This window comes from Cynocephalus volans, chromosome 3 (assembly GCF_027409185.1).
Source record: "Cynocephalus volans isolate mCynVol1 chromosome 3, mCynVol1.pri, whole genome shotgun sequence".
Classification (NCBI taxonomy): Eukaryota; Metazoa; Chordata; class Mammalia; order Dermoptera; family Cynocephalidae; genus Cynocephalus; species Cynocephalus volans.
In genome coordinates, this window is record NC_084462.1 from 81,802,011 (window position 1) to 81,816,322 (window position 14,312).

Genomic DNA, 14,312 nt, shown 5'->3' on the forward strand with positions numbered 1-14,312 from the left:
TTTTATCTAGTCACATTCAGTGATAAGACATTCCCCATCCTTTATAAAACAGATCCACAGCTTGTGTGGTGGCTGATATTTTTAAATGTCCCAAATAATGAGGAGATGGGAATTTTCTTTAGTGTGTGAGAATAGCTATATATCCCAATTAAGATACTCTTCCACAGAAAATGAGAGAAAAGCGTGGGATGAGTGCTGTCCAACAGAGGTTACTGTGATTATGGAAATGTTCTTTATCTGTGCCATTAGTCATGTGACTACTGAACACTTGAAATGTGGCTAGTACAACTGAGAAACTGAATTTTTAATTTCAATTAATTTAAATAGCCAGATGTGGCTAACAATTACTATACTGAGCAAGGCAGATTTAGATCACTCTTCCTTACCTAGCAGTTTAAGATTACATAAATTATTTTGAAAGAAATAATCTAGAATTCTTACAAGCTCCTAAGGCCTATGAAAACCAAAATCAGCCTAAATTCTCAAACATTTTGGGAACATTTTCACCTAACTTGAAATAAAGAAAGATGGAGAAGTTTACCCATTTTTCTGAACATGCTCCAACACAGAACTAATGACCAAGATTTTATTATATTTGGGCTTCTACTAGCTCTTTTTTCAAGCAGTTTGAGTAGCAGTTCTCTTTAGGTTCCAATGTGTTCAATATCAATAAACACTTCAAGGCATTCTAACATGGACCTCCACAATGCTAATAATAGAAATTATTATAATTTCTATGCTAATAATAGAAATTATTATAATTTCTATGCTAATAATAGAGACTATCTTCAACATAATTTACATCAACTTACCAAAATAATAAAAAACTAAATCATTTGGCTAATTTACCCTACCATAATTTTAAAATGAAATATAATATTCAGGAACATCCACTTGATTTATCTTATGTTTTATATTTTGTATTAAACAATAAAAATTTTACAACATCTAGCTGAGTACCTAAAACCTGAAAAGAAAAAAAAAAGCCTTGGTCAATGGAAAAAAGAAAATCCCAACCCAAGTCAAATCGTATATTAAAAAACTAATTAAGCCTCTAGGCCTACAATTTAAAAAATATGTACATTTAAGAGTCAGCACTCAAAAACTAAGAAAGAAAGACTAGGTAATAACTATAAAAATTTATTTTTTAGTGTTTAAATTATTGCTGGTTAACTGATGAAAGTTCCACACACAGTAATACACACAGTTCCCCTTCTATTTCTGAATTCTGTGGGATCTGAATTTAGTAAAAAGAGGCTTTTTAAAAAAGAGTACATAAAAATTTTGCTTTAATAACTATACCTATTCAGATAAGAGTGCTAGGTAGATATTACAAGAAATTAAAGAAATTTCCTAAAAACCATTTTGGATCCATTATTTTGTACAAATACTGATCTTATGTATAGCCTTGGGTAAAAAGCTTATGTCTTTAAACCTAAATGGTAAAATTTTAAAGTTTCTGAAATTTAGGTCTTCCCACTCTCCTTGTTCATTCTCTAATCAAAATTAAAACTCATACAACCCCAAAGAAAATGACATAAAAAATTTAAAACAAATCTATGAAATGGCCGTCTAATTTAAGAATTCTCCAATATCTAAGAATACTTAAATGACAGTTTGATAAATATCCCCCATGCTTTCAGTATTTTAATATTACATAAAAATAGCAAGTTTTGCCATAAAGTCCAATGTACTACTACAGTTTTTACGGTAATTCCAAGCCTAAGTGGGAAATATTTAGATAGTTTCAGTAAAAACTCCACAAGAACTGAAACCACAAGGCATCATAAAGCAAAATGTCAGAAGTATAAGGACTGACTCAGGGACATATAAGCCATCTCTATGAAAGATTCTTTTCAGCTAATTAGCCTGCTAAAAACACAACTGGAATTTTTATAAAAGGAATAAATATATACATTTTTAACAGTTTCCTAAATAAAAGGACCAATATCTTTTCCCCAAAATTTCCAGTGACACTTGTAGGGGTAAAATAAAATTTCTTTTCTAGCAACAATAAGGAAAAAGAATTTCAGCTTTCAGTACAAAGCATCTTAAAATCAGCTTTTACTTTTGCTATGTATTAAGCACAGTTGAATATTATTGGTTAATTGTGACAAAAATTTCTTCTTAGGTAAATCAAGCACATTTTTATTAATATTAAATTAACATCCTGGGCATATTTCTTAAGTTTTCTACTATAAGTGCCATCATTTTTCTAATAATCACAATTTTTTTCCTTGAAAGATAAACTATGAAATTTCTAAGGGACAGGATTTGGAACTTGTTTGCTAGGATAAAATACTGAACAAATCAATGAGAGTCACCTCTTAGCTACAGATATTTTTGGTAAAGGGGTGAAAAAAACCATAAAGTAGATTTATACTAAAGTCCTTGTCATTCAATGTCTTTAGCCTTCTATATTCAGAGAATTTTTAAGTGACTTCATGTTTTCCCTATTACAAAAATGTTAGATTTAACTCTACTAGGCCCACAGTCTGGAAATTTGAATTAACTTAATTGTACTTTCTTCTCTCATGTTAACTAGCAATAAATCTCCCAAAAGAACAAAAATGCAGCTCTATATACTCTCACATTGGTTTCTGTGCTTTTATTAACTGAAATGTTTATTTGAAAAATAAGTCTTAGAAGAATTTACAAATTAATTTTAGTTACTTGTTACTCTAATTCATACAAAAAAAAAAAAAAAAAAAAAAGTATGGGCAGGCAGGTGCCAAAACCATGACTAAACTAATTTTCAGCACGATGAATTTTGTTACAGGAGGAAGCCTTTTAATCTCCCGAGTTTTAAAACATAGCTAAAATAGTTTTAAGCTTTTTATCTTAAACAAAAACTGATAAAAATTTGCTTGATTAACTATCAATTAGTATTCATAAAATTGTTACTCCAGTCATATATGTGATCATATTTATTTGTAAGAATGGCCTAGTGTTTTTCCCAGGTACATTTTTTCTTTCCAGTGGAGTATATTTTAAAACAAACGATAGTAAGGGTAAATTTAATTTTGCTCTTTGCTATGGATACTAATTTATTTATACTTGGATGACATAAAGAAGAAAACCTGCTCTTGACCTGAGTTCAAATTCAGGCCTCTGTACTTACTAATTGGGTGGGGCTTGAGCAAGTTATTAATTAACTTCCCTAAATCTCATTTTCCTTATTTGTAAAATGAGGCTAGTAACATCTAAATGACCTAGCAGTTGTGAGAATTAAATGTGATGAAGTCCCCAGTCTAGTTCCTAGAACAGAGTAACCCTTACAACCATGTTTCTGTCTCTTCTTTCCCAGATTCCAACCAAAGAAACTCAACATTTAAAATGCTTCTAGTTTGAGTTTTAAAACTTGGATTTCTGTGTTGTTTCTCATAACATTAAAATAATCCCCTAATACAATGAAAAGACCATCATGGCTGTACTTGCCACAATTTTTCATACCTGGAATACTTTGTAGTATCTTCAGTTCAAGGTCTAGAAAAATGGAGGCAGATTAGATCACAAGAAGGCTGAAACTCCAGAATCTTCAAGGTAAAGAAAACATGGGAGTAATCTCCACCCCCCAATTTTCCTTTCTTTTACACCTCTAAGACTTTTTATCTTTCTGCATAAAGGACATAATTTATTTATATCAATGAGAAAACTGAATGCAGGATGAAAGTTTAAATAAATAATGAACCTCAAACACCCATTATTCCTTGCTGTTTCTTAAATCTCAAAAAAGTATAATGTTCAAATAGTTTTAATTTCCTTATTTATTATAAATACATATTAATACCTTACAACATGATGCAGAATATGGCTATAAAAAAGTTATATATGATACAGGACACTAACCCTTTTTTTTCTGAAATAGTGGGAAAAATAGAGTTAAAAATTTTGGCTTTTCTCTTCTGCACATATATACCCAAGTCTGTTATGTTTCCAAAAATACAATACTGGCCACATAATGTGAGGTAATAAAATATGAAAAGGAGCTTCTTCTCTTGTTAATCTATCTTTTCATGGTTTGTTCAGTTTAATGAAAAGATTCTAAACACTCTTAAATATATGGAATCAAACTGAAAGCTTAAAAACAGAAACAGGAAAAACGGGAACACATTCTGTGTAAGACCAGGACTGCTTAGGATTTCTCACTCTCTCAAAATACCCGTAATGAGATGTTAAAAATGAAATCAATGTGAACTTATTAGCATTTCAAAATACTATTCTGCTCCACCATCTTAAAGTAAATAGACTAAATGGGATTAAAGAGTGAGCTTAAATTTAACCTGTTCACCATGAGAATTATATAAAAATTTCTTCATTTAAGGAAGTATATTTCATTTAGAGTCTAAAAATATTAATAAAAGTGCTAGTTTTTACTATGAAGCATTGATAGGTAGACATTTCTCAATGTGTATTAAGGTGATATTTATATAGTCTTTAGACTATGTAATTACATACTACATTGTTTTCTTATTGAAGAGTTTTAGGGAATAATGTTTCTACTGTTTTCTAATAAAATTTCTGTTACTTGTTTGAGAATAATAATTTAAAAAACTAGAGGTGGTAAAAATAAAATACATAATAAGTCTAGGGCCTTATGATTCAGAAGATTAAGACAATATATTATCTCTTTATGCATTTTTCAAGAATATAAAAGTCACCTTTGACCTATATCAGGCACAGCTATCAATTTTCAGGATATACTTCTCTACTACCCCATCTCTGCCATCTACTATAAGCCTGGAAATACTTAATACTATCAAAGCTGTCCCCACCCCCCTCCCAATGTAGAACAAAGAGAAACGTTGTAATAGAGTGATCTGTGCTCTGGAAGGAATAAAATCTAAACTCAATCTGAGTTATAGTCTTTCTGTTTCAGGGGTCCTGTATAATTAATTTTTCTGAACTTATACACACACACACACACACAGACAGACAGACAGACAGACAGACACACACACACACACACACACACACACACACACACACACTTCCACAGTCCATCTTCAAACAGACTGTTTTACTTATAATCAGACACAAAAAGAAAAATATTTTCCCATTTGAAAGACAGCTAGCAGGGAAATTATACAGAGATCAAGTAACCTTATCCATCTAAATCTACCTCTCACATTTTCCAAAGCTCTCCTTATACGGGCAGCTTAAACAAACTCTTTTTAGTGAATTTAAAGATAGTCTGGCTTGATTATCACCTATTAAGAAAGCTTACCCAAAAGTTCATAACCAAACACCGGCCCAGTTCAAATGGGCCTTACCAAAGCAGTCAGCAAATGAAAAAGTGTTTTTATTACTTCTCAGCACACTGGTTATAGTCATATGCTGCTTTAATACATTTTCAAGTGGTAAAAGGGAAGGGACAAACATATCTGACTTTATATCTATTTTAGGAAAAAGTAATTAAATTTTCTTTATAACTTCCAATATTAACATCAAAAATGCTCCCCCCATCTCAACCCCTAAGTCGCTAAAGCCACATATGCATTTTTCATAAGGCTCTGGAGGGGAAACATTTTTTTGAAAGATTGAAAAGGAAAACACTGAGTTTCTGACATAAACCAGGATTGTTATTTATTAGTATAATATTTTTATAATGTTATCTTGCAAAGATAACCCCTATTGAATCTTCCAGAGAAGCTCACTTTCTTCATAGAATATAAAAAATCTCTGGCTTAGAAGGTATTTTTTGCAGAAACACACTAAATAATTAATACTAAGTAATTTAAAGAATAGAAAAGTCTTGCTTAGCAATACAGAAATGTATTATTTTAAAATATTAACCACGTGCTATAAATCAAATAAATACATAAATACATTCTTTTAAAAATAGTGATTTATTTTATGAATCTGCACAGGGTCAAAATTGTAGTTTGATTGGAAACAGATGGTATACCAGAAAAGTCAGGCTCTGGACCTGAAACTCCAAACAGGAAATACGGCCCTCACTAGCTGACTGTTTCCCTAATCATTCCCAGAGCTTTATACTTGTTATTCTTAATATCCAAGATGCCTTTCATCTTTTCCTTCCATCTACAAAGCATCAAATAATCCTCAATTTATATGTGTATGTTTGTGTGTATATATACGTTTTACATATAGATTATGTGTTTACAATATATGAAAACATAAAAACAAATATATTCTCAAGCTCATTGCTAGTAAAGACATCAGGCTTAAAATAGTAACTCACAAATTCAAGTTTATTTTCTATACTATTTTAAAAATAAAATAAAAGACAACTATTGAGAAACCGTGTTAAAGACATGACTTTACTGACACTACTTATAAATAAATATACAACCTAATGTATTGCAGAAAAGGATGCAAAAAACCTCACAGGTTTTAGTAAAAAGCAATTAATCTACACATTACTTTCCACTAAACAACTCAGAAGCTATTTGAACAAAGAAAAAGGCTTACCGTTTTTCCATTGTAGTAATACATCAAAGAATTGCTGCCCATTCCAGGGACAGGATAAGCACAATACATGTTGATTTTGAAAACGTTACTGTTTGCAGCTAATGCATGCAGTTTCTCTCTAAGACACACATCCACACAGGCAAACAGAGTAAGTCTTCAGCACTATGCATCCACACATGGATCTACTCAAAAGGAACTTATGCAAAATAGGACTGAACCAACTCACAGAGCACAGAGGGAGGGTTTATACTGTAAGTAACCCCTTTCAATTTCCATCAAGTCCTTGCATTTGGTGGAGGATACCAAGAAGACAAACTTTGGGGCATTTAAAAAATACAAATGACTTACCAATGCTAAATAAAGAAAAGAGATATCCTGAAGATAAATATCCCAAGGAATTATCAATTTTGTCATATATATACATATATATACAAACACAAAGGCAGGCAAACTGACAGATATCTGCTAATCTGTTTTTAGTTTTAATTAAATTAGAGCACTTGTGGCAGGGAAACCTAGCTTGCTACACCTCCAGCAATATTACCATCTGTCATGGTCTAAAGTTGCTTCCAACTTTGATAAAACACATGATCAAGCAATCAGGAATTGGAAACACTGAATCATGTGTAACAAGAAGGATCTAGACAGTTAAGCCTTGTACAATATCACTTCCTGGAGAAAGCTGACCGTCGTGTAAGTACATCTTAACTAGCTAGAACAAACGATGATTTTTTTTAAGCTATAAAAATCATATTTAAAAAACTGAAAGGAATACATTTCATTAAAAAATTTAGTCCAAAAATCAGGAAAATTATCTTAAAAATTTTTTTAAGTGGAAACATTTAATAACAGATTTTCAATTATAAAACTCCTTGCATTCCTCATTCACAACACCAATTAAAAGTTTATAATGAACTGCAGTTTTCTAGAACATCTAATATGTATTAAGCAATTCAGTAATTAAGTAGAAAAAACAAACAAGGTTTTGTTTTCCCTTATATAAAGTATGATAGCAAAGTATGCACTCTAGTTGATAAACTAAAGATTTCTTAGATGTCTTTCTTCCAAGTTCATTATCGTTCCTAGGAAATACTTTATATATTCATATTTTTATGTTAATGCTCAAATTTCTCAGAAAGAAAAAATAATCAATGTGGAAATACACGTCTCACAGATTTTTCTGACATACTTCAAAGTCAAAAGGTTTTAAACACTGTCTACAAATACATGTTTCTCCCATATGAACACCTTTTACTATTTAAAAATTTTCTAATTTATCTTTTCATGTGGATTTTAACACAGAAAAACAGAATAGCAACTTTTCTTTTTTCTCATGTTCCCCCATCAAAACCTATTTGTACTCTCTTCTGTCTGTGTAGGTTTTAACAAGACTGTGTTAATCAGAGGAGAGCTCACAAGCTGCAAAAGGGAGACACATCACTTTTTTTTAAAGGTACCTTTCATGAAGCAGAAATCCTCTAGGAAATATTCTAGGAATATAGTATAAGGGACCCCCAAACCCCTATTTTTATGAAACATTGATCAAATAATAGCAATAAAATTAAATCAGACAAAAAGGCCAGCTAACTTCACAAATGTTTAAAAGCTGATGGTATCAGAACAACAATAAAACCTCCCCACACTCTCCAGATATAGAAAAGGCTAAGCAGCAGCTGCAAAAGAACATCACTGTACAGCAGACTATTAAAATGCCAGTCTGCAGAATGGTTTGTAACTTCCTCCCTCCTGAGAGACCACAAAGACCTATTTCAATCCTTGGAGAACTGTGTAAAAAGCTTTGATTTACAATTAACAATGCCATGCCTTAAAACTATTCAAGTAAATTTTCGTCTTTCATAGACACATTCTTTCTCTACTGACAGAGCAGCTAGTTTTAAAAAAGTAAAAAAAAAAAAAGAAAGAAAAAGAAAAGAAAAAAAGGAAAATCAACCACCCAAAATAAAATTTCCTTTTTCGATTAATTATTAAAAATGATAAACTTACTTTTCAATAGAACTAAGGAGGAATAGGGAGAAGAGGGGAGTCACAAAGCACTAACAATATTTCGACATCTTCTTTCTGTAATTATTACTCCAACTTGAAAAAACTTTTTAATGTTGGTTTTATAAGAATCCACCTGCAATAGTTAAGCTCATTTCTCTAGTGCTTGACAGAAAACAAAGAGTTACTAAGTTGTCTAATAAAACAAACAGCATAATGTAAGTCCAACTATGCAACTTTGGCTTTTAAAGCACACTTACAATTTTAATATTTCATCATTGGTTCTTTATTTTTTTAATTAATTTTTTTTTCAGCGGCTGGCCGATACTGAGATCTGAACCCTTGACCTTGGCGTTATAACACTGTGTTCTAACCAACTGAGCTAATTGGCCAGCCCCCAGTTCTTTTAGAGGCAATTATATGACATTTGGAAGGGAATTGACAAACATTCAGGTAAAAAAGAAATTCAGAGTAAAGCCAAACAATATAATCAAACTTCATTTACTGTTCTAAAATTGGTTTATTAAGGAACTGGATAAGATTTGCTGTTAAACCTGAAACCTGAATGTGAAACATAATAGTTTCTAAACAGAGTTAAGTAACTACTTAAAAGCTTTTGCTCTGCTTTTCATTCCTCCTCTCAAAAATATGGATATAAAATCCGCACGTGTATAGGTAAGACCTCCTCCCCCATACACACCATAGTCATTTGGTATACACTACTGCCTAAACTGAAAAACGATGTAGAAACCTGAAAAAAATCTGTCTGTATCTATATCTAAATGATATTAAACTCATTCCTCAAACACAACAAATCATCAAGAAAACTAGTGGTAATCTAAAATGTTCTCACATTTTACTTCTATGCTATAAACACGGTCTTATAAGTTTGTCACTCTAAAATACCATCTTGTTGAAGTCTGCCTTATCCAAGTTACTAAAACTGTTTGATGTAGTCATTTGCTTTATCACAATTATAAATTATTTTCTACAATAAATTCTTTTTTCTCTTCAAATTTTTTTAAAAAACTAATTTAATCTATGCAACAGCTGCAGCACAATTTTTTCCTAAGGAGAATCATATTACAGGGAAAAAATGCATATAGATGGATCAAGTGCTGCTCTAGCAAATGCAGTTGTTTAATCTTTGCCTTTTTTTTTTTTTAAAGAAACATGTCAAGGGTTAATCCTGTGACTCAGTCTGACAAAACGAGTCAGCTGGAGACAGGGCCAATTTTTAAACCTGATTTCAGACAGGCGTGCAGTCTGCACAGGAGCTCTGAGCTGTCTTGCGCTTTTTATCCTGAATTGTTTCCACCCACAATTCTACATAATCACTTATGTGTTATTCTAAGATTATGTGATCTGACTCAATATTCACATCACCTAGTCCAATAATCTAAAAAAATCACCAAGTTTTATAGCAAGATAGGCATTATTGTACAGACTGGCAACATGATTAATGAAAATGTCAGAGAATCCTAGGGAAAAAAAATGACTTGGAGCCATATATCTTTTATTAGCAAATTGATGATTCCTAGTTTAAGGATTATTACATTTTACTGTCTTTCAAATACGTCTTTTTCTCCCCAAATGTTTCAGGATGTTATGTTTATTGCTATTCCAACAGTCATCAAGGATACACCTAAACTAGATAAGAAAAAGCTATAATGTGCTTTGCCTAAGCAATTTACTTCTTTACTGAAGATTTATAAAAAGATGTTTTCAAAAAGTCTACTAGGTAGAGACTTTCTGGAAACTGCAGTTTAAATTCCAGGCTTCAAAATTTCCTTCTTACTTTTAATTTTTCTGTCAATTGGGAAATAGATCTTCCTTGGAAAGCTGTGCAAAATCTCTTGGAATTATCCATGCAGTATTTTAATCTATTTTATTAGCTTTTCTTTATCCCTGATATTTGAATCATTGTAGTAACATTTTTAAACTATCCTCAACCAAGAATGTTTCAAGAAGTGACATAAAATTCTAAACAGTTCACAAAAGAAAACTGTAATTAAACTAATTACACATCTTGAATTAATTAATAAAGGCCAGTTAATGGTCAATCTTACTGTATATTCTTCTAAAACAAACAGGCAACATCATGCTGTTCCAAAATGCCAGATCTGACTGCAAAAGTAAAATCTATAATCCACTCATATGATTCCTCATGAAAAGTTTCAACACTATTTCTAAGTGAATCAATTCTTGAAAAACAGACTTTCAGAGTAATAAACAAAGCCAAACTTAAAAGTTCACATATGAATAATTCCACACATGAACGCTACATCTTCCTAAAGGATGAACTCAGTAAATAACTAATAAATTATTGGTTTCAAGGTAGGTGGGGGTAAGGACAGATTTAAGAGGATAAGTACAGAATCTACAAGAGGGCAAATTCAAAGCCAAAGACCCTTCCCCCAATGCCACCTCTTCCTTATTTAGCTTGTACAGAGATGACTTGTGAGTGAATGCTGTCTCCTAAATTTGCAGTATTTTAGTTAGCCTTGCTAACCAAATCAAACACCAAGATTCTAGGTCTTATCTCAATGTTATATTGCAGATTTTTCTAGTATGTGCTACTTTGTAAATAAGGTCATTCCTAAATGTTCAGAAAATTGGTCTTCTGGTCTTTTTCCAATATTCTCACATTTTAGAAAATTTACTTTTGCAACAACAAAAAATAATAATATAAAATTCCAGTGAAATACTGTATCCCTTTCAAACCAATCCACTCACATTCAATGCATATTATTTAAAGATAATAATGCTATTGATCTGAAATCATATAATACATTTTCTAATTTAACAGTTACTCTCATCTTGCTGATACCCAATCCCTCAGTAAAAAGATTTCCAATTACTATTTTTCCACTATGTGAAAATCTTAAAAACCAAAGACCTGATTTTGTGGTCTTTACTCAGGTGAGGCTCTATGAAAAAATTGTTCCAATTAAGCCTTGAATGCCTAAATCTTACCCAACCCAATAATTAGACTTATAGTGGATATTTAAGATTAGTCTGAGAACTGGTACACAATTTATTTGGATACTGGTTGGGAATCAGGAGCAGCAACACACAATACACAAACATACATTTTTCAATGCAGAGTAGACACATGCTAAAATTCACAAATCAGAATTTGCCTCAGACATAGAACACCAGATTTCTGTTTCTTTACAAATATTTCAAGTCCAACAAGTTTTAGAAATGCTTAATGATTAAAAAAAAATAGAAAACACCTATCTGTGTAGCCAATGGAAACGGCTATATAAATGGCATTTCTAGGGCAAAAGAACACTTGTTTAATACCCCTTATGACAACCATAGCAGAAAGCAAATAAATCTCTTTCTGAGGTAAATAAATAGTATTCCTCTGACATCAATATGAACAGAATTGACAGATCATACAAAGCTTCTAAAATGCAATCATTAGATACCCTTTCGAATGAGATAGAACTATAATTACTGAGAATATGTAAAACCTGAAGCAAATTGCATGTTTCTTTTGATCACAAACTCACTATGAAAAATTAAAGGGAGGGGATCCCCCTGCCCTAATAATTCCTGCATCTCTTGGCTGTCCGTTTCTTTCCCCACATGAATTGCAGTTTGTCACTTCTCATTTACCACTTGAAATAACATGGTAAGAGAATCATTAACTATGTTGCAACTTGATAATTTTCCTGCAGATGGCTCTATAATCACAGGACTACTTAATGGTGTGTGTGTGAACACACACACAAAAAAGATGAGAACCCCTGGGTTTTCAATTCCTCAATAAACCAGCACAAGGCTTTACATTACTGACTTGTTGGGCAATCTAATAACAAAACAAAACGTAAGCAAACAAAGCTATTATTTTAAATCATCTGTAAAGGTAAACAATTTTTGTGAACATGGTATTGGGTCCAGTTAGCTCTCCCTTAAAGAAAAGTGCCACTCGTTTTTTTGTTTCTTCTTTTGGTCTGTGCAATTTTTTTCTTCTGAGCTGGAGAGTGCCAGATCTTTTCAATTTATGAGAAATGGAACAACACCAAGATATTCTATTCTATTTTAAATTCATTTTTAAAGAGACCAGAAGTAACATCTACATCTTAGCCCAGAACCATTTCAAGAATCTGCAATTCAAAGCTCTAAAACTTATACATTAAGTTATTTCTGGCTCCCAATCTATATTTTGTTTCTGTAAAAATTCTTGCTAGTGGTAGTAATTTTTAAATACTTCTTCCTTCTGAATAATTAAATATGAGAGCCTACCAAAACATCCTGCCTCACATTCATAATGATCAAGTAACAAAGTAAAGTTAATATTTGCCATACTCACTGGAAGAAATCATGTAGATACTGAATTTATAAAAGGACCAATCTTAAAAGTTTGGTTTCTTACTACTAAATTGTGGTGACAACTCTCAACAAAAGCCAAACAATACTTCATTTTGAAAACACATCTGAGAAGAGTATAATAAACAGGAGAAGAGATGGGAAATGGTGTCACTGGTGCCTTTTCAACATAGAACAAAGCAAAAGAAACGTATTTGAATAATATTTAGTATGCTTCACCAGTAAAGGCGAGACATTACCCTAACAATGACAAGTGTCCCTTATCAGACAGATTGGGAAACAAACAAAACTTGGAAGAAATCTGTTAAGCTTCTTGTGCTATGTATCTACACCACATGTTTATGGAGGAGGGCAGAAGAATTCTCTCTACTGCTCAAATAGTATGTAACATGAGACAGGCTGCTTAGGTTCCAGAATACTGTGGAGATACATCATATAATGTAAAAGAGCACTGGACTGGGAGTCAGGAAATAGGAATCCAGTCTTCAGCTCTGCCTCTTGGGAGGCATGAAAGCTTAGGGTTGGTCACCAAATCTCCCTAAGCCTAATTTTTCATTTCTGCAAAATGCAGGCATTAAACTAGGCCAAAGATTTTCTAGCCATTTCACCACTAATAAAACTTTTCATTTTATACTCCACCCAAAACTCTGAATTCCTATTTTGAAAGATTTTTGTCTCCCAAACTCCTTCTTACTGAGTTATAAAAAAGATTTTTTCCTGTTGAAAAGGGAGAGAAAAATCAAAGCCATGTAACTGCCATTCAGAACTTCTGATTAAAAGGGACATGAAGCACTGCCATGCCGAGCTGAAATAATTCCAATGAAAGAAATCTGATGTTTTAGTGACCACGGATAATTTCATTTTAGTAAACTACACAATTTGTTAGGTTTTCTGATATATCTTAAATATTACTGTATTACTATTTCTGAAGACTCAGAGCTATGACTCACTGGCACAGATGATACCACACTAACCTTAAACTATATTTTTATAATCACATCTGCAAGTGGCATGATTAGAAGCCTAAAGCCTCACATGAAATGAAAGTCAGATCGAATAAAGGAATCCAAAAACAATTAATACTCCTCAGTTATAAGAGTCCAAATGTTGTATTCTGATAACATTTCTGCCAGCAAATGAGGTGTCTGTATAAAGAGCTAGTTATATATGAGAATCCTTAAAAGGTATGTAGTGACTGGAACAAAATGGTGGAAAAAAAAAAAAAGAAAGAAAGAATAAAAAGGTTGACATCTTGTCTAATTTACTCAATAACATTTTGGTTTCTCACTAATGTGCAATTTGATCTATAGACCAGACATTTTATGTTTAATATAACATCATCTGAAAAATAAAAGACTTGTGGTCATGTCCTTCAAATAAACATGTAAAGCCTCTACAGAGATGGCTTTGTTATAACTTTAGCAAGGAACAGAGTCAAGGAGTCAGTGTGGGAGCCCATCTTAAATAAGTGGGCTGCGGTTCCTGCACTATTCTGTAACATAGATTCTGTGCCTGTGATTTGCTTCTTTGTGCCT

General features: G+C 32.1%; 1 protein-coding gene across 8 annotated transcripts in view; it reads right to left on the reverse strand.

Moving 5' to 3' along the window:
- Positions 1-14,312, reverse strand: part of TCF12 (transcription factor 12) — a 395,187-nt gene that overhangs the window by 54,986 nt on the left and 325,889 nt on the right. For 2 of the 8 annotated variants that reach the window (XM_063091492.1, XM_063091490.1), the window contains exon 1: positions 6,436-6,584. The exons of 4 other annotated variants lie outside the window; for them this stretch is intronic. In XM_063091492.1, the coding sequence (XP_062947562.1) occupies positions 6,436-6,504 (69 nt within the window). In that variant the 5' untranslated portion in view covers positions 6,505-6,584. Of the gene's footprint in view, positions 1-3,453; positions 3,487-6,435; positions 6,585-6,783; positions 6,971-14,312 lie in introns of those variants that run through there. 2 more of the 8 variants (XM_063091493.1, XM_063091491.1) reach the window with 2 other exon arrangements.